Source organism: Argiope bruennichi, chromosome 1, assembly GCF_947563725.1.
Source record: "Argiope bruennichi chromosome 1, qqArgBrue1.1, whole genome shotgun sequence".
In the NCBI taxonomy this organism is placed as follows: Eukaryota; Metazoa; Arthropoda; class Arachnida; order Araneae; family Araneidae; genus Argiope; species Argiope bruennichi.
Genome location: NC_079151.1, coordinates 13,520,676 through 13,543,287, shown reverse-complemented (window position 1 = coordinate 13,543,287; position 22,612 = coordinate 13,520,676). Strand labels below are relative to the sequence as shown.

Genomic DNA, 22,612 nt, shown 5'->3' with positions numbered 1-22,612 from the left:
GATACACATTAAATGCACCAGTATATAACATTTTGAAAATCATTGTCCAATGAAGAAGGAAAAAATATTTACCATAATACAATATAATAAAACTTTTAACAGGATCTCTGGGGAACTTGATATCCATCATATGACTCCAAGCGTTTTTAAAGAGACTTGCCCTCAACTTTTATCTACTTGACCTTGCTCTTTTTTTTTTTATTGACTTTATTATTTTTTAAATTCTGGACTACACATTATTTTTAACTATACATATTGTGATATTTATGTGTAATCGTACTTTTGTATTGGTATTGTGATTGTGTGTATTTGACTTTTCGAACCCTTGCTAGCTGTTTACATTTTTATTTAAATATGATTTAAAATTTTGTAATTCTTTATCCTTTGTTGTTCCTTTTATATGTGTGCTTTGTGGCTTGTGTTCCTTGTGCGTTTTTGATTCATGCACTCTGCAAACGGAGTCGATTGCTGTAGAGTGCTTATTCCTCATAAATACAGCATAGTTCTTGATTCTGAACCATGGTCAAATGATGGCAGTATCCACTCACTTCAACACCATAAATAAAACGCTACTTAAACATGTCTGCCTGCAAATATTGAAAAATTTTAATAAAGATATGTTAAAGTTTTCACACACCTAATATTGTTCTGTTCGATCTCTCAACTTAATTCTCTTCTATTGTTTGCCCTTTCTACTTGACATATCACTCGGCACCTGTTAAACATTTGTCTTCACATTGTCGCCTAAGACTGTGCAGTAGATCTCTACATCTTCCTATCCCCTCAGTAATGTGAAACTACGAAGGATTTATTGTACCTACCTACAATATCTGAAATCCTGTTCTAATGCATGTTATTTACTTTATTGCTGCTTTACAATTGAACTTCATACGAAACAAACGATATTTGATTAAAGAGTCATCATTCTTCGACTGATTTATTCCCCTTCGATTGTATGTCCACTTTTTGTTCTCTTTTATCAACTGTAACAGTAGTCCACTGATCCACCGGTGTCATTGGACGGGGGCGACGACATGTGCGGGCGGAAAGTAACCAGATAAGTCGTCGACTGCATGCAACGAGGTATTTGACACGATGCCCGGATTTTATTACTCAATATTATTCCTCTGTCTCGTTTTAACCGAAATATGAACCCTGCAGAGGATCAAAAAGTTGAAAGGGAATCCTAATAACGCAATACGGGCACGAGAACCTTTCACCTTTGTGAAATGTGCGAATGAAATTCATTAAGTTTATTTGTAGCTTTTTTTTTATCCTAATTTATAATAATCGATACTGCATCAAGACTTCACAGATTTACAAATTTTGAATCAATATATTATAATTTATCCAACAATTTTGATCCAACACTGAAAATAACAAATTCCTAATGACATACTCATTCAAAGTTTGTAAATCCCAAATTGTAATTATTTTTATATACAGTATTACCACTCCTTTCAAGGGAACTGAGGAATAATAGTGGGTAGGTAGGAGCCGTGAAAAATATAAGCAAAATGGCGCAGGAAAAAAAGATAAATGTTTGGTAAATGCACATCATTCAAATATTTCATTTTTATTTCTAGTATTTATTTCAAAAAATATCCATTGTATATTAATTTTTAATACAAATCTTACATTTGTGATAGATTTTTTCGAATTTCTTGAAGAGTAATTAAAATATTGTTTATTATACTCTTTAAATTTGGTAACATTTCATCGCAAGAGTATATAATTTATTGATTCTAAAATATTCAATAAATTCATTGCATAAATAAGATTTAATAAATACCCTTCCTCTGCATGAAATATTTAAATTGACCTACAAATGCACTTCTTAATTAGATCATACATCCTTTTTGAGACATTTATTGTTATTTTAGTTTCTATAATAATATGGGCATTTGATATACTTAAACATTTTTAATTGATTTTTAAATTATTAAATACTTTCATATTGTTGCAAATTTAAAATTAAAAATTTAGCAACTAGATGCGCACGTCAGACTGGTCATTGTATGCGGTATTAATAACATTAACAAAAGTCTATTCCAAAAGAAAAACACAATTACTATTTTCTACTGAAATTCGTAATACAAAATTGATTTCTGTTTGCATATCTTATTCCATGCGTTCTATATTTGTCGTTCAATTTTGTAAGGATTATAGAAATTATTTTTACTCCTCTATACGATACCACGACAGTTCGAAGCATAAGTGGTTGGTTACCATCCATTTTGCTTTGCCCCCACCCCACCCCACCCCATCGTTTAAACTGTCTAAGTGGGGTAAAGGGCGAAAAGCATAAATTTAAGAATCAGAAATTTGAGTATTTTAAAACATTGTAAACTTAGAAAAACTATAGAGCAAAACAAAAAGCGTTGTAAACAAGAAGAAAACACAGAAGACGAGAATGTAAAATCTGGGTAATACTTATGATGAAAGCGTACTTGCCTGTAATATTTGCACGAGTTCGAGCAATACTAATGAAGTAATAAATGAATTTTTGAAGAAATACTTCAGAAGAGAGTGAGACAAGGAGGAATCACAAAATAATACAGCTTGTCAAGCAAGTTCAAACAAACTAGAAATTCATTTTTTCCCCAGACAAATTTAATATTTCAAACTAAGAAAGTAGGATTTTATTAAAACATATTTTGAAAATAGAATATCGTATGGAATATACCAGTTACCATCATTTAAAGGGATCTTTAATAGATTTGAACTCTTATTTCTTTTTTATACTTAGTCTCTTGTGCCCTACATTAAAAACGTTTGAAAAAGTGTGAAATTCTTTGTCATCATTGTGTGACAACACAAAGAAAAATTCATTTAAGACATAACTTTTGTCTCTGTTTTTATTTAAATTTATTTTTCCCTCCTTTTAACCCAGTGAACGGAGCAAATAATTCGGACGTCGCAGATCCCCCGCAAAATGGCGACCGAGATGTTGCGCTTCCGGGTTTAGGGTGAAAAGGGTTGAGGTCAGTATCAAGGACATGCGGGAAAGAGGTTTCTTCCCTCTTTGACATTTGTGCACTTCTTCCACTCGCTTGTTTGAAATAGTTGATTGTAAACTCAGATACCAATATGTCATTATGTACTTGTGCAACAAGCAAGCGTTCCAAGAGCTTTCAATGATGAATGCACGAATCGAAAATAAGGGTTTTAACAGATGTTTACAATAGCATTAATTTAGGAAGTATTTACTTGAGATTCGCAAAAGAGGGCTAATTCTCTAATTTCGGCTACATTTGATTTGATCATCAATTTCACCTAAATTATTTTAGAAAAACAAAACCAGTTTTCCATATCGTTATAAATAATCATGTGAACAATTTTATTAAAATTAAATGAATTTATTGTTCTTTAAATAAGTGCAAATATCGAGAAAAATGTAACTTTCTGTTTGACCACGTAATTGTAGCTTTCGAGTCCAACCATTTCTATATTTTAATCACAATTCATGTACTAGCAGCCTTATAAGACGAATACAAGTTATAAAAGTTTACAAAAATTGATTGTAAAATTTATTCTTTTCTTTTTTGAAACTGACAAGAATTTTAATTGCCTTATTGATTTAAAATCAGTAGTTATGATTTGATATATTTTACAGAAAATAAATATTATTAACCCTTTGGGCACATTTGACGCATCAGAACGTTCCGTATTTGTTTACATTTATGTTTACATCTTTTTTTTTTTTTTGTAATTTTAATTAGTTTAAGTCATCTCAATATCTTGTACCATATATATTCTGAATAATAAGAAATAAATGAATTCTTATGAAAAAGCTACTGCCATCACATGTTCAAAAAATTTCATGCGCTCCAAATACAAAAGTCGTTTCAAAAGTGTAATCAAGTGGTTAAATGTGTCGTTAAAGGGTTAAATAAGTCCCAACCACAAAAATTTCACCTTTCAGACCAGTACTGTTCATGTTTTTAAAGGTTAAAAAAGTTTTCCAAAGATTTTACTTTGCTGTTTGACCTCGAACCCTCTTAGATTGCACCAACAACATGAAATACTTTTGAATTAAAGGCATAAATTAAATACAGCAGCCTGAAATTTGTTTAATAATCAGTGAAAATGTATCCTCTACTAATAATTTAAAGCTGCTAAATTTAACAAAATTGTAATTTGCCAAAAAATGTGATTTAATGATTCGATTATTTTGTCTACATGGATCCTGTTAAAAGCAATTTTCTCTTCTTGATCAAAATTTCTGTAGTTTTCATTGCCTTTGGATTTTTTTTCTTCTAACTATTCATTAAAAATAGTGTAGCAAAAATAGTAAATCAGAAATAGAATTTATTAATTTCAGTGTTTCTCAGAACAAGGAGGATTCTAAAATTCGGTTTATTTCCCCAAAATTTTTCATTTTTGACCATTCTATTCAAAAACGAAGGATTTTTGAAAATTCCAAAGCTGGAAGAAGCTTAATAATAGCCTTGGTAATAAATTTTTTGAAGTCAGAATTTTTTTCAGTCTGTGCATTTTACGATTATATATGTTATAACAAACTGGTAATTATGTATAATCACCAAAAATTAATCATTAACACCACTAAATTAATGTGATAAATTAATGAATATTTATCAAATTTGTCGGTTCATTTATAAAATTCTAAACTCATAATAGAGAACAAAAGTTCAATTTCCAATACCCTTTTTTTACCAATATTTTTCAATACTTTTTACGACATATATTGCATAACTTTTGCTATAATTTAATATATTTGTTTTAAGACATCTAAAGAAAGTAAAGTACAAAAGGGACACTTTTATTTATTATATTGAAATATTATTGTTAAGTTTTAAGAGCCATCACAATGTTTTTCAAATTCTAAACAACGAAATTTTTAGTGCTATTTGAAAATTGTCTTTGTTTTTGGAATTAAGACCAACTTACTCCACCAAATAATCCGAATTCATTACTTTCTCCATTACCAGTTGGGGATTTTATAAACTAATCAGTAAATTTGATAAATATTCAATAATTTATCGCATTAACCAAGTAGTATTTATGAATAATCACATTTATCGGTGTACATATTTTTTTAACAATAATACACAGCGACTTAAAAAATTAATCTAAATAATTTATCATATAACCACTCACCAACAGGTTCATCCTCTGGTATGATCCATTCTCTTTTCATATCAAACACAGGAGGCGTGTTTTGTCCAAGGAAAGAGGAACCTGGAAAGACAGAGATCTTTTAAAATCAACATACCGATCTTTGGTATAATTATTACAGACTCAGCCGCCTTTGGAAGCCAACTGCTCTACTGGAACAAGCTAATCTTAACTTCTAATCTTAATTGGTATCTGTTGAGTAACTCATGCTACTCTAGAAGCCTTACACGGTTCTGTTCATTGTGCTGAGCTCTTTTTTTTTTTTTTTTTCTCTCTGTCATCTAACTTAAAATTTAAACTTTAATTTGGAACGGAAAGTTATTAACACTTAGCAATCAGCGAATGACACTGAACTTTCCGCTCGGACCATGTCAAGTGTTTGACAGTATAAAACACGATATAAAACAAAAAAAAATTACATTTTATTAATAAATGAGCCTTAATTTTATTTATTGATATATTTTTTTATGGATTTCATTAAAATACGATAAACATCTTCAGTGCAAGATGAATCTAAACATCGAAAACATAGGTGGAGGCCACGAGTCAAACGGAAAGGAAGGCAATATTAACGTTAATAGTTAACGTTAAGTTAGTGTTAAACTCCAGCTAATCCAGTAACTTACTTGGTGAATCAAAACATGTTCATGAAAAATATAATGCTAATGAGTAGAAGTATTCAGAAGTTTTGTGTTTAATACTCTGCAGTGTTCTATTTTAAAATATATTTCAATATTTATGTAATATTTTAGAGGAATTGTATTTACTGATTTAAAAAAATCAATGCACTGATTATGGAAAAGACAAAAAAAATCAAGCTAAAAAAAATGACAGTATATTTTTATACATACAATTTTATTTCCAAAAATAGTAGTGTCTATTAAAATGGGAGAACTATCAAAAATGTACATCTTCGATAATTTACCATTAATGACAATTACCACACTTTAAAACAATCCTAAAATTTTATAAAAAGCGTGTTTAAAAAGAAACCTATTCTCTCGATATAAAATAAGTCAAAATCTTCATACTTTCTGTTTTAAAAGTTGAAGAAAAGGTAAAATATATAGATCGATGGCAAAAGAAACTTGAATTTCATTGAAATAATGAAAGCCATTATTGTAATATATTTATATATATATGTATGTGTGTGTGTGTGTGTGCGTGCGTGCGCGTGTGTTTGTTAGAATTAGCAAAAATTTTTCGGAAGTTCAATTGGAATCATTGAAAATATATTTATTTTATCTTATTATTTATCTTGTTACTTATTTTTATAGATTGATAGGTTGAATTTTACAATATGTAATAATAATTTTGTGCTATTATATTTTAAGTAATTATCACGAAAAAGCAGGAAATGTTAGTCTGATTTTTAATTATTTAAAATTCTAAAAATATATATTTTTTAAAATCTTTATTTACGCACATTGTCGCTCTTTAAAGCATGAATACGAAATTTGTAATTTTGTATCTGACAGCCTTCCTTGTAGAAAAGCAATAAATTCCACTTATTCCATATATTTATAAAATGCAACTTTTATTGCCTGCACTTTATATTACAGACCTATGAATGTTGGAAGTTTGGTTCATTAATAACAAATCTACAATGATTTTGATGGTTAGATTGGCATTCAGTTTTAAAATTATATGGAAACCACTTGACTATATCCAATAAAATTTAACTCGGATGTCTCCTCTCAGACATCATTCAAGACGGTGCATCCTTTTGATGTTTTATTTAGTTATTTAATTTGATTGTTAAAAGATTTTATTTACTTAGTTATTTTGATTGTTGCCTGGCATAGGGGTAGCGCGTCTTCCCCGTGATCTGGGCATCCCGGCTTTGAATCCCGATTTCGGGCATGGTTGTTCTTCTGTGTTCTATCTGTGAATGTGCCCCCCCCCGTAAAAAGGGGTTGTGCAAGCGAATGTGACGCATCTAATAGCTAAGTCGTACTCTTGGCCCTAGTTGATGCTACTGAAAAAACAAGAGACGCTCACTCGGCTAAAATCGCTGACAGATAATTGTCAGCGGGCTTGTAAAGTGCCATACAACATTTGAACAACAAGTTTGACAATTTTGACAAACACAACATTTGAACATGCAAGTGCCATACAAGAACACAACCACAACAACATTTTGATTGTTACAGAGTAGTAAGAAGATGCTGATTGATTTTTCAAAGGAATTCGGCTTAAAAAAATTATGTATATTTATTTTTCCGAGTAATAAACGAGTTCTTATATTAGGTGCATCAAGTTACTTTACCAAATGCAAAGGGTTAACATTTGAATATGATCAAATAGTCCGAATGGTTTTATTCCATTCATATCGAATATATAAAAAGAGTTTCCATAACTAAATGATATATATGTCAGTTTAACATTAGTAACCTCTTGAAATAAAAACATTTGCTCAAACGTTTACTCCCAAATTCTAAAGGTTGAACGAATATTGCTTTAAATGTTTCATCCAAGTTATACCAAAGTGATTTTGCTTCGTATATTGATATATATTTTTAATAGTACTCAAAAGCTTCTGAGTATGGATATTTTAATTTTAAATTGCGGAAATATAACAAGCTCGACGCGGGGATTGGTCTCGGATTTTCTAAAATTCCCGTGTTACCCAAGCATAAGGATTCAGAGAATCCACAGATTTAAACGATTACGCTCTTAAGAATAATTTTCGATCCAAAAGAAACTCGAATCAACAACTTTTGATAAAGAATTAGAGATTCCAGAGTAGTGTAATCGCCAGAACGAAGCAAATATTACAATCAACTGCAAATTCACTTAAAATGTTAAATGATTTATATAGCTGAGTAAGTTCTATGATACTTTTATAATATTATCCACTCACCAGTACAATCTTGAATGCAAGATTTAAATCGATTCAAAATTCGGTATTTCCTTTCCGAAATCGCAGAAAATTTGTAAAGCTGTTTCATTTACCCTAAGTAATGTCACTATTGTATCAAAATGTCGAAAACCACGCACAGCACCTATGTAATTTAGATGTAACAATAGTTACATTTAATTTCCATTTTGAAGCAATATGAAGATATATTATACTGGAAAGTATACAGATGATGAGGACAGCAATCGAGCTGAAATCACGTGTCCAGGTTTCTTTGCCATGACACACTATCAGGAAGATTTGGTCCTAATTGATTTAACGTGTACCATGCCCATTCTGCTATTAATAGCTAAACCCTCCAGTCTCGAAGTCAAGACCTCACCACACTCACAGCTCATAACAACTAAAACTGTATTAACCCTTTTACTACTGCCCAGTCCAAGCGGCCCGAAAAATTATACAATGAAGGGACATTTCTGTTTCAAATGAGGGATACGGGATATAAAACGAGTTATCATTAAGGAGGGCCTCACTTTACATCCCTTCCTTGAACCAGTATAGAATTTTCACGATCGATTGGGTAGTGTTAATAGTGAAAGAGTTAAACATGGCGTTTGAAACAAGATGCAACAGTGTACAAGAATCTGATAACAGATTTTGCTAATATATTTGTATGAATAAAATGTTTTGGTAAATTTGACATACATTTTAATAGAACAATGAATATGAATATAAAGATAAAATTTGTAATGTCTCTGCAATTATGCAGAGACATTACACAATTCAGAAAATACTTTTATAGACTACTAATATTTTTATAGACTCTCTACTAATAATAAAGATGAATGTGTGAGTGTGTGTGCGTTGGCGCTGTGTAGGTCAGACCTACATCTATTAAATTTGTCACATATATACCTCAGAGGAGGAAATGTAATCTAGGAAAGATTTTTTTGACATTTTAATTGGAATCTTAATAATGAAACTGGATTTTGGCGTTCTTTCTGCTGTAACTTTTGGCGATTTTTTTTTTTTTTAAATGTGTTTAGTTTTCAACAATATATTATATTGCTGTCCTGAAATTCAAACAGTTTTCACAATTTTATCAACTATCTAATCGCGTGATTTTTTTTTTTTTTTTCCTACTGTTAAAAGGAGAAGAAAAAAAATCGCTTGAGCAAGCATATCTCAGATATTCTTTATGTTTTTACATAAAGGAAAATAAATAAATGACCAAAATAAAATATGGAGTTTTTATAAGTTCGGAATTCAAGGAGTAAAAACGAGATTGATTTGAATATAATTCAAGATGAATTCACTAAAAGATTTTATCATAATTATTTTCATCACACGCATTGTTAAAAATTATGAATAAATAAAATGTACTGGAATTCTTTATAACTTTCAAAATGTTTGAATTTCATGTTTTTAGTGTAATCGAAATTTGAAGTCTTTATTTAAAAATATGTGTGAAACAAACATTTAAAACATTATAAAACACCCCTCGTTCAATTAAATATGCCAAAACTCCAAATTGGACTCATCTAGGGAAGCCAAATTCACTCAATATTAAGATATTGATGTTGCTTAAGCAGTGGTAATTTAAATGTTTTGTTTGATAAGGATCAAACTATTTCGTTCGTGGAAAAGCAGGATGCTCGATAAGATATCGTCTCCATCTTCTGAATAAGATTCAAAATTTCGAAGATCGTTAGTGTAACTTCGGATCCGGGTTTCAAGATAACGTATAAGGTCAACAGGAATCTTCATCCTCGGACGATCAAGGGCATCAGAATTCTAATTAAAGATTCTGAACCAGGAAGATTTATATAAATTCATTCTTCGATAGATAAACCAGCGGAAGTGGTCATCCCAAAATACTCTAGCATATTCTCTTATAAAGTCACGGAATATCATTATAATATATATAATATTAGCCACGAAATATTAACCTTCGGCATTTTAGCATTTTTACTCAATCTATCGTGTCATCCTTGGCGAGTTAGTTGGCGATTAATACATGGCATGAGGTTATTAGTACCGAAAATCGAATTTGTTAGAGTGTGTTTTCCCAACCGAGTCAAACAAAAATTTCACACAGAACTAAACTTGTAGTCACAAATCCCATACTAAATTTCATCACAAAACTTTCTTGCATACTCTAGAATAAACTTTTTATGCCAGAGAACGCCTTGCATGGCATTGGCATACAACAGTTACAAAATATTAAATTTGGCGTGAATTTAGCCTTTTTACTGAATCTAATGTGTGATTCGAGTCATTGAGGCGATTCATTCTTGGCATGCGTTAATAGTATCCGAAAATTGAATTTGTGCTTTAGAATAGTTTTTCTCAACCGATTCAAACCAAGATTTGGCCCAAAACTGCGCTTTTAGTCACAAAATCCAGTACCAAATTTGATATATTTGAATCATTGCGTTTTTGAGTTATCGCGCTTACGTGTTTCTGAAAGTAGAGACCGACAGACGGTCATGTTCTTATTGGATTTGGCCCAAAATTTGACAGATTTCTACGCTATAAATATTAAATCTGTGTGCCGAATTTCATCCATATAGCTCTCTTCCTTTTGTGGTTATCGCATTAACTTATATTCGAACTGCCGGACAGACGAACTTTCTCTCATCAGATTTTGCTCGAAATTCACTAGAAATCTACGAATTTGGTGTGCAGACCGTAAACCAAATTTTATCCGTCTAGCTCAAAACGTTTGAGTTACCTGTCACAGATAGACAGACGAACATTTTCCAAAAATGTGTTTTTCGAACTTAGGAAATTCTAAAACGTGGAAATTCGTCAAAACCTCCAGTTCGAATTCAAAATCTCGAGAAAATAAAAAAGTCCAAGCGGAGAAATGGACGAGATTCTTACACCTGATTTTTTTAACTTTAACTTTTTTAAATGCGCTCTCGATTTTTCCATACATTAAATGTCCTGAATTTTATTTCTTTTAAATAATTTGACGTTTTTTAAAAACATATTTTTGAAATGTTGTACGTTATTTAGAACACTATATATTTATCCTGAAAATTAATAAGATCATTTAAAAAGCGAACAATTTTGCAAGAAAGAATGTATTGATCCTTAACAAATGAAAAGAAAGAAAATATTTTTCTGAAAAGAATTGTTAAATTAAAAGGAAACAGTTCTTTCCGAAAGAATTTATCAAAACAAAGCACTGTAACATCTCATAATTCCTCATGCAAGATTAAATATTTTTATTGAAATCAGAATTCTTGAATTTAAGATTATATTAATCAGAAAGGATAATCGTAAACCATTGTAAGAGTTTGGGAATATCATTGGAATTTCACTTATTTTATGAAGCGTGCAAGTGAGCATTAATAAAATTAATAAATTAATTTTACATTCATTAAATAGCTAATTTTATTGTTGTAAATCCTAATATTAAATCATTTCATTTTTAATACTAATTTTTTTGTCTTCTTGTACAGTACCTCGTCTTTATATCAATGGAATATAGGTAATTTTTAAATAAATAACGTATTTGAATTTGAAAATGCAATATAAAGAAATGGCGTTGTGTTTCATTCGTTAATAACATATTCTCATAGGAAAAAAAAAAAATAGAATGAGCCTGAAAGATAATCATATTCCATGCCTAATTTTTCAAACATGAAAAATAAAAATCTATTTTTTAAAAACATTTAAGAAGAAAATTTTTCCTAAAAAGGATAAATAACTATCGGGCCACTATTTTCTGTCATCGAAAAGTAAATTTAATAACCCAGGAATTATTTAAAATTACTCAGTACTTTCAGTTTTCAATTGAAAATCAACTATACCAAAGTTAGCGAATTTAAGAATCTCTCGGTTCAAACAATTCCAAAACATGTGTCCTACGACACATAGGAATCTATCTTTAACGACAACCACTTGCTGACTGTATTGAAAATAACAATGATTATTATCGATAATAATTCTATTATTTATTATTTTTTCTTTTTTGCTTGATGCTATTTTTATTGCGAAAACTTTTAAAGGATGCTTCACAATGATATCAGCTATTTTCCTGCATCATTTTTTCTCGAATTTTAATAATTAATTTTTAAAAATTTCAGTGCATTCTGTAACAATAATTATAACTGTGTTAACAACGGCATATATACGCATGCGCGTTGTAAAAAAATACAGTTATGCGCCATATTAAATACAATTTTGTGAGTACGTCATTTATGAAATATAATTTAAAACAAATTTGAAAATTAAAATGAAGATAAACAAATCGAGGCTAAAATACTATCATGCTACAACGTTTTTCGGAGTAGAAATTCGAATATTCTTCAAAATTTTTATAAAATATTAAATATTTTAATTTATTATTATTAAAAAAAATAAAATATTTTAATTTTTACATTATCCAGAATGTATCAGATTATAAAATATTAACTAATTTTTAATAAATAATAAAAGTTTGAGAAATGAATAGACGTTTTGCCTCCCAAGATATAAATGTAAATAAACTCAGCGCTGAAAAAGAAAACTATTGCACCTTCGGTTAGTTCCGGAATAGAAAAGAATGTTCTTCGCCGAAAGAATAAAAAGAATCAATGACCTCTCCTTACCTGATGAGCAAAGCGTGAAAAGAATGGAAGCTGCGAGATACAGCATCATTCGGGGCATCATGTCCCCCTGTCCTCGGAAGCGCCCGCCTCCCCCGACAGCATATGGGAATAGAACGAAAATGCAGAAGACGCGGATAAGTATTCCAAAAAAAGTTGCGCAGCTCAACTCTTCTCTACAGAGAATACTGAAAACTTCTGCCTGGATATCCAGCGCAGGTGAGAAGTAAGCTCTGCTAAAATGCTAGAGTTTGAAAAATCCGCCAAGTGATGCCAAATGGCGACAAGACGAGGCTCTGGTTTTCGTTTCGGTGGCAAAACATCCGGGTCGAAGTTTGACTCCAGAGAAGTCCACCACCAGTTAGGGAAATAGTTGTTGCCGGTGTATTGGAAAGAGAAACCTGCAAGCTTCATGCAGGTTCTGGAAAAATAAAAGTTAACTCCGAAGGATTTTGTGTTGAATAGAATTTGCACTTCATAGCAAAAAAAAAATTTAATTTTTTAAAATTAAAAACAAATTGAGAAAGAAAGATTGCACTTAATGCCCTACATTAAAATCCTAAATTAAAGCAAAGCGTGTTTAATTCGATGCTATGAAGTAATAGCACAGTCAATTGACAAACTTAAACGCCCATGTCATCCAAATATTTATTAAATCTCCTGCTGTGTGGCAGGTACATATACGCCAGTTATTAGCACATAAAAAATTCCAACAGCATCGATGCAGCTTGAACGGAAATTATTTGCATTAAGCTGACGACTAAGAGTGATTCCATTATAAATAGAAAGCGATATAGAATCTGTTTCTAACCCCTTCCATTAAAATGACGAGTATAGCTTGTCATTGGATTTTCATGCTATACAGCACGATGACTAGCTACACTCGTACTGTTGAATATGATAATAAATTTGGTTTGGTATTCTAGTGTATTTAATCCGGCAGCACTTCTTTATCACTTATGCTGATATAATGTTGTTGTTATTTATGGTACTTGCCACGGACAAGCCCGCTGTTCGAAGACAGCCGATTTAAGCCTATGTTTGCGCCTCTTGTTTTTATCGTAGAGCCAACTAGGGCCAACACACACACGTCACAACCCTTCTTACAGGGCGGACTTCATTCTCGCATTTCATTCACTCATCCACAGATCGTAATTTAGACCTGAATCAGAAAACGATCACCCCTAATTCAGAACCCCCAGTGGTATCACTCTCGACATGGAGGACTTTGTGACCACAACAGATTTATACGCGCGTCAGCCACCAAGCACACGGGGAATCTCCGGCCGGCGGGGTTCGAACTCGCAACCCAAGAAACGCGAATCCAACGCCCTACCAACCAGGCTACCCCGGCAATGTTGATATAATAGATGAATATTACATATTGTAAACCGTTAGAATTTCTTGATATAAATCACGATCAAATTGTTCTTAGTCAGTGGGATTTCATTCGTATAAATATTCAGAGTGAACATCGGTTCGGTCAATATATATTTTTACTAAAGTAAAAACTAATAAAAAGAATGTGAATTCTTATCCATTAAATAAAATAAAAACTGTAATGGATAAGAGCAGAGCAGACTATGAAGATCAAAGTGATTAGAGAGATTCTGAAAACTCAGAAGAAATAAGCATACGTTTACCTGAAACTAATTGAAATTCATAATAGTGAAATATTACCGAGAAAACGAAGATACACTAGGAGACTAATAAGTGATTCTCGTGAATGTTCCGGAATCGCAGACACACCATCAGAAACATGGAAGGATATAGATGATGTGCCTGAAATAAAAAAAAAATTACGGAAGTGCCTGGCGTAAACGCACTGATTTTGGGAAAACTAAGTGCTAATCCGAAGTCATTAGACGTTTTTGAAAAAATGTTTGATATGAATTTACGAATTACAATAATATCCATATCAATAATGTAATTTTAATTAACAATATGTAAGAATTGTAAAATGAAACAAGTTTTTTTTAAATAAAATTTTAATGGTTATTTTGCACACATTTTCCTTATTAAATCTTACCGGAAGGGGTTAAATATCGTACATGATTATTTAACAGTCCTCAGATATTTAAAACATAGTCAGTGAAAATCCGATGACATTTTTTTATGCTTATTTCGTCATACTAACATTTCATTCAATTCGTTTTTGTATACATCTACGAACTAATTTATGAAAAATTAGAAAAATCTAATAAATCGCTTTAGTAAAATCAATTAAATACATTATAAACTAAAAGCGTCGATACGATTTGAATTGAAATAACCGGTATAAAGCTAACGAAATTTTATTATAGAAAAGAAAATGATATTGAATATATTAGACAAGATGTAAGAACTAATAAAGTAAATTTCTAACTTAAAAACTAAAATTATATAAGCCAAGAAAATGCTGTGCTGAAAGAAATAAAATAATGTCTGAAAATAATGTATTTGAACAGCAGTTTATTTTTAACTTAATTGCACTCTACTCAGTGAATTCTTAATTAGAAATGGCGCAAGTTCTTTTACGTTTACTGAGTAAACATGAATGGACTCTAATGGACATTGTTATGCTACAGAAACCAAATACAAAATACACATTTTTTTAAATATAGATTTTCGCAAAACGTCGCGGGAAAAAAAATGGATGCTACATTTTTACGAAATTAATTACTTTATTAAAAATAATCTACCCTGAAATGGATTGCAATTGACTTAATTTACAAGTATCTATCACCAGAATCGCATATGGGTATTAAATTTGGGATCAAATTTGTCGAAGGGGGCGAGTGCTTTTGTTGGTACATATTTTCGCAAGGAAGTGAAAACATTAATTCAAAAACGCAACGTCTTTCAGGAATAAAATTTGATGCGAGGTCATATAACTCAAATTATAGATAGATATCAAATTTGGGATCCAATCGGCGAATAAGAAGGCATCCAAAACGCATACCAATTTCCTTCATTTGTATTACGAAGCACAAAGCATGCCATGCAGCATCATTACAAGCGGAATTTGGGGATGGAGGGGCAGGGCACTCACCTCACCTTCAAGGGCTTAAAGCCCCCCTAAACTATCCCATTCCCGCTATATGTTCAGACGATCCAGAGAAAAATAAAAGATAATCAGGAAGGAAAAAGGATGTTGGATTGTTTAAGTTTACAAGAAAGTCGAAGACCGTTTGCTGGTTTAGCTTAAAGTTCTGTTTCCTAATTGCAATACGGTGATTTAGGTTTAGTTACATTAACGTCTTTTTTTAAAAAGCACGCTAGGGCTATTTTGGGACGGACTTCGTAATTTTTTACCGCGGTCAGATGACGAGGATAACACTTGAGCTGACACCTCCCTCTTCAAACTTCCATATCAGCGAGAGGACGTTTTGCCCAGACGGATTTAATGTGCACCAAACCCGCTTATGCAACGGTTCTTCGGTGGAATCGGGTCTCAAACCTGAAACCCTACAGTTCCGAAGCCGAGACCTTTCCACCAGGCCACCGCGACCTTGTAATATGTGAATTTTTATCAAAAGAAATAAAAATTCTCTGAATTATTACGAAAAGTAAGGAAAAAAAATCGATATTACCTGAGGCTTAGTGAGTGAATGAAAGGGGAATATACATTTCTCGGACGCCAACGACTGATTACACAATACCCCCCCTCCCCAATTATACAAGTTATCAGTGCGTTTATAATAATTTTTAGTGTGAATAATAATAGAATATGAAAAGGGAAAAAATAATACATATCCCAGGCGCCATACCCTCTTTTTAAACCGCTCATGACAGTAGGGGATGATACGATTACATTATGAACCAACGGAGTTAAATCAGAACTCCGTTTCAAATTAAAGTTCACATTTTAGGTGAAATGGCAGAACATTAAGGAGATGCATAGTATAATAAATATAAATGGGTAAGGCTTTCAAAATATTGCCACTTAAATATACATCGATATTTGAAGTTTAAAAATGCTTTGTTGAGGGAATTAATAAGATGAAATAGAAATTTTGAAGAATCAATCCCAGCGAATCTGCAAAGGGCTGCGGTGGCCTGATGGTAAGGTCTCGACTTCGGAACCGGAGGGTTTCAGGTTTGAGACCCGATTCCACCGAAGACCCACTGTGTAAGCGGGCTTGGTGTCCATTAAATCCGTCGGGGCCAAACGTCCTCCCGCTGGTGTGGCGTAGAAGCTTGGAAGGTGGGAGGCAGTTCAGGTGTCGTCCTCATCATTTGACCGCGGTTCAAAATTTACGAGGTTCGTCCCAAAATAGCCGTTGCGTTGCTTTAAAAACGGGACGTTAATATAACTCAATTAAACCCAGGCGAATCTGCTGGTCGCAAAAGGCGGCTGTGAATTTCATGTTATGAGCATTTCGTCAAAGCTTGAGAATAATCAAGATGGTTTGTCACATAAACAAATTTTGAAATTTCGTGTTATGGAAGAAGTTGCATGATATCCCTCAAAAAGCGATGAATGGCGCTGGTTGGCGCTCTTCCTTCTAGGGCAGGTGGGGGCGGGAACAGCATCGTGCTGATGAGGGAAAGAGAGAACAGGTTTTGTTTATGTGCTGCGATCGTGACTGCATCGCACGACCCATCATCCATTTGTGATACAAAAAACAGACATTGTTTTTGCGCAGCTCACTGAACGCTTCACGGAAAATGCCTTTTTTTTTAAAGTTTTTTTTTTCTTTTTTTCTTCTGAACTCTACTTGCATTTCGTTTAGTTTTTCATTGTTATTGATCGTACCGAACCCGAGATCCATGGAGTTGAGTGCCCGATAGAAACCGACAAAATCTGAATCCGCATCTAATTTTGTTTTCTGTTACTAAGGGTTAAAGCATGAACTGCAAAACAGATATGAGAGCTAATTTAATTTTTAAAGCGACTTAAAACGTATAAATTATTTTCTCTTAACTTATGAAAGCATTGTTTAAAAAATTAAATGCCCTAGTCTAACTGTGTATAATTTACTCAGGTCTATTTTCATATTTTAAAAGCTTTTTTAAAAAGATGTTATATACATATATGTAATGATATCTCTAAATCCTAATTAATTTCCTAATTTTTATTTTAATTTAGCCATATTCATTCTAAAATGTTCTCCTATTTCCTGATCCAATTCCACCTTTTTTATTTAATTAATGCACGAGCTCTAAAATTGCTGAAATCGACAAGTTCCCACATTCCGACTGAAGGGATAAAATTCTGTCAGTCTAAACAAATTCTTTTAAAAGATACCTATAATTAATTCCCTTACCTAAACCGACAGGTGTACAGAAATCCCCATCAGAATCTCACAGTATATAATCATGGGGATAAATATTTCGTTCTCTCTTTACGCTTCTTTGCTCTTGTGTCGTGCTGTAGATTGACGTACCTCGTTGCTTCTTGTTTGTACATAAATTATGCCTCCAGGGATAGAATAAAAGAGAAGTTAAAAATTCAAAGTGTCTTCTCTCTCTGACCACAACACTGCTACAAAGATATGTATTTTACGTTATATATATATATATATATATATATTAGTTGAGTATAGTTTATATGTTTTAAAAGCTTCAGGGTGTAAAACGAAATGGATTAATCTTAAATTAACAGGGTTTTTGCTGTTTGAAATTAGCATGGTTGGATTGAGCCTTGCAATGCAAGTTTCATATCTCCTATAGATCTCCCATTTTTTAAATTTTTTTTCTATACATTTTAAATAAATCTCCTTGTAATCAATTTGTAAGAAACAGATATTACGGCAAACAAAAATAACAAACCATTTAATTATGGGCAGCCTTTAAGATAACTGGTTTTTGAATTTTCTACATCTTCACTGACGGTATAACCCCGGATGGGCCTTTCTCAGAATTCTATTCCATGCCGTCCTGTTCTTGGCCAAAGTTTTTCCAATTTGTCCCCGTAATAGTTTTCAAATCTTTTTCCAAGCTGTGAATTTAATGAAATTTTGGTCTCCCTCTTTTTTGGGGAACAGATGGTATAGTCAAAGATATTTTTTAGTGGCTCGATAGTCATTCATTCTTACTTAGTGTCCTGCCCATTGCAACCTCGATATTGCAATAAAATTCATAATTTCTGGCTTTTTATAAATTCCTGAATTGGTTCTTCATCTCCGATAATTATTATATTTCATACCACCAAATATTTTTCTTAAAATTCTTCTTTCAAATATCGAAAGGGTGTTCTTTATCTTTCTCAGTCATTGTTCACGTTCTTAGTTAATACAAATTTTATTTTATTTTATTTGCAAAAAGTGCTGTGCAGTAGGGAAACTTTATAAACTATGAAAGAAATTTTTATTAGCTATCTAATATTTGTGCTTACACACAATTTGATTTCTTGTTGTTCTGATTGTGTTATCGCTTAAGTCTAACACTTTGTAAACTTTCAGTAATTATTGAGACTAATCTGTACTCGTTGTTCAGTCAGTGCATGACAATTCCATAAATGACGAAGCAGGAGTTGAAACTTTCATAGGTTTTATTTTCACACATATATGGACACGGACATTTCTAAGCAACCACACAAACACATCACAACACAAAAGACGGGAGTACATGTTGCCGCGTCGGCGTCTCGAATACATCTGGTTAGGGGAACACAATTTCCCCTTTTCTCCACCGGAGGGAGTCAAAACTCTAACACTCGTGGAGAAAAAAGTTGCAAGTTTTATTAAAAAAGAATATATATATATATATATATATATATATATATATATATATATATATATATATATATATATATTCTCTACTTTAGAAATATACTTTTAATATGATTTCTGTACTTTTTTTTTTTTTCATTTTCTTGTTGATGATCTCAAAGATAATTTCATTCAGCACAATATTCGTGAAAACTGTAGAACATCTCCAAATAAGATTGAAGTTTCTTCTTTTCCTGAAATTGAAGTTGAAACTGAAATAAATAGTATTAATAATAAAAAAAGCATTAGAGGCTGATGAACTTTATGGAAATATCATTAGGGAAGTGTTGAAAACTAATAAATCATTTCTTACAGCATTTTATAATAAATGTCTTGAAGAAGGACGCTGTCCAAAAAAATGGCCAAGAGCAGATTTAGTGCTCTTTAACAAAAAAGACAAAGTGGATACAGATCCAGCGGCGTTTCGCCCAATTTGCCAGTTAGATGTACTAAGGGAAGTTCTAGACAAGTTAAGCACCGAGATAATTTTTTTTCCGCCCTCTAATAGCAAAACAAATAAGGAATTTTGTTTCACTCCCGGTATAAGTGCACAAGAAGCAATTATTCTCCTTAAAGGTTGGATTTTAGTAGCAAAATAACAGACGGAAAACAATGTAATAATTTCACTTCATATAAAAAGTGCATTTAGCAGGGTGCGGTGACCTGCTGTTCTTCAAAATTAAAAATAAATAAAATGTCGAAAAACCTTTTTCGATCATTGGAGAACTTTTTAGAATGACAGATCATCTATATCTTTCTCCTATGGAAATAAGACATGTATTCATAAATATACAATAGGTTGTCTATACGACTCTCATTCCATACCAATGCTGTGGTTACTGATCATAAATGATGCTTTACAATTGGAATTTCTTAGCGATACAAAGATCTTGGCATATGCAAATGATATACGATACAGTCCCGAGTATTTGGCCTAATGTGGCGGAAGGGCAGGCCGGATAATAAAAAAGCCGGCTAGGCCGGAGGTCTATGAACTGATTTCTTTGCCCACCAGTACCAGAAGACAGTGTTTACATCAAAACTCACTGCTATAATACGCATTTTCTCGTTTCTGATTTAGTATTAAGCCTTCCGTTTATCTCAAGCAACGTAGAATGTGAACGCGGCCGCCGTCCCGGCACGTTTCAAGAATTTATTAGAGAAAAATTAAAAGAATATAAATTATTCACATTTTAACATAATTCTCTAATTTTCACTGTGGTAAACTTGATGCCCAGACAATGTTACCAAAGCAACGCTTTGCCTTTCTCATTTAAAACTCATTAATTACTACAAAAGAAAATTAGACCAGATAGTCGCGAACCTGATATTCGGGAGTGCACTGTATATCTGCTGTGGCTGCTTCAGAGAAGTATATAATGAAAACTAAAATAACAGAAGAACTTAAGAAGCTGGAAATTTGTAGCAAGAATGCAAAAGTGGAATTTGCATATAAAAAGACGAAACATACCATCTGGGAAACTTCACCCGCCATATTGTTCCTTCAATAGAAAAAAAAAAAAAAACCTCACGTTAACTTAAAATAACAGGACTTACTAGGGATACAATGGTCAAGCATATATTAATTGTTGGGGGGAAATGTTCAAAACTCTTAATAGATAAACAGTAACCAAAATTCCGGCGGAGTTCTTAAAGATTCTACCGATGCATACCAACTTCTACAAGAACACTCTTGAAAGAATCCTCGTTTATGCTATCTATGTAACAGGCGTAGTTAAGGCGTCATTTTCTTATTGCTTTGTGGTGGCGATCATGTTGAACATCTTTTGCTTTAAAATAAAATGCTCTGTTATGTCATTGTGCTCTGTTTTCCGAATTTGCATAAATTATCTCAGTTTGACGTGTGAGCGTCATCTATCGGCATTTTTTTAATCATTTTTAATAAGGAAGAAAATCTAAAGGCTCTCTGAACATATTCCCGCAAATCGAATTTTTTTCAAGCATTGAAATTGCTTGCTTTTTTTTATTGCAATTTTTTAAAGTTTCCACGAATTTATGGCGCATCCTATATTAGTTGAACCCGACACTATTTTTGTTATTGATAGACTTGAGCCTATTTATAGATTAAATGAACAGAATTGAAAGCTCGATATTATTTAGTTAACCTTATATGCATTTACATAAACATTATTATACTCGTGTTTGTAATTGTTGTGTTTGTAACTCACCTTGTAATTATTGTTGCATTCAAACAATTTATTATAATAACAAATTCAACTTCAAGTTCATTGCAATGCTCTCGGATAATAATGTTTCTGGCGATTCATTTGGCATGTATACAAATAAATCCTTTGTTTTTCCTACGCTGGAGTACACAAAGTATATTTATTTGAGCATGCGAAATAAAAAAGGATTCCCCAAATTTAATCCACATATACTGACTAATGAATAACTTCATGATGCAGTAAAATCACTGCAATTAACACTGAGCACTAAGAAACATACAAAACATTAAAAAAATTGAACATTATAGAACTTCATAAAATTTTATCTTCACTTTATAACTCAGAATATAAATGTAAATGCACTAGAACTTACCTTTACACATGTGTGCAAGTAGTTCTTACCTGGTTAACTTCGTGTAAGTACTATGTCGGGAAGCCATCTACTTTTAAATAATAGTACTATTACTTCTCAGATTAGATTATTAAGCTCTGTACTTTCTTTCTATACATCAGATATAGAATTCCAATAGCTTTAAACATTGTCAGGACAATGTTCGTCATTCTGTAGAGAAAAAAAATGCATAAATCTGTCCAGTAGCTTTTTAGACTATGCTTTACTACTGCTTTATATATATGTGTGTTTATGTATGTGTGCGTGCAATTATATCTCTTAATCTAATTTAAATCCTAATTCATTTACTAATTTTAATTTTAATTTAATCTATATTAACTTCTTTCTAAAATGTTTTCTTTATCCTGATGTAATTCCAATTTTCATTTGATTACTTTCAACAAACGCTCTATAAAAATGCTTACTTCTCCATTTTCTCACGTTGGGATACTGGATCAGAGGAGATCGTTCTCTGATTCAGGTTTAAATTACAATCTGTGGATGAGTGAATGAAATGTATGAATGAAGTCTGCCCCGTGAAAAGGGGCGACACATGAGTAGCTAAGATATGAGACTCTTGGCCCTATATGGCGCTACTGAAACAAAAGATGCTAAAATTAGGCTTAGAATGGTTGAATTCGTCAGTGGGCTTGTCTATGATAAGTGTTATAAGCAACAACAACATAACTACATTTGGTAAAATGGTCAACAGGAAGACAAGTAAATAAGACGTTGCATTTTGC

The 22,612-nt window shown here is 32.0% G+C and overlaps 1 protein-coding gene across 1 annotated transcript in view; it reads right to left on the bottom strand.

The window, feature by feature from the left end:
* The window catches only part of LOC129977520 (tyrosine kinase receptor Cad96Ca-like), a 47,384-nt gene extending 34,572 nt beyond the window's left edge, over nucleotides 1-12,812 (bottom strand). The window contains exons 1-2 of the mRNA XM_056090564.1: nucleotides 12,601-12,812; nucleotides 5,122-5,202 (exon numbers count right to left, since the gene is read on the bottom strand). Coding sequence (XP_055946539.1) covers nucleotides 5,122-5,202; nucleotides 12,601-12,661 — 142 coding nt within the window. The 5' untranslated portion in view covers nucleotides 12,662-12,812. The remainder of the gene's footprint in view (nucleotides 1-5,121; nucleotides 5,203-12,600) is intronic.
* Nucleotides 12,813-22,612: the final 9,800 nt, after the last annotated feature.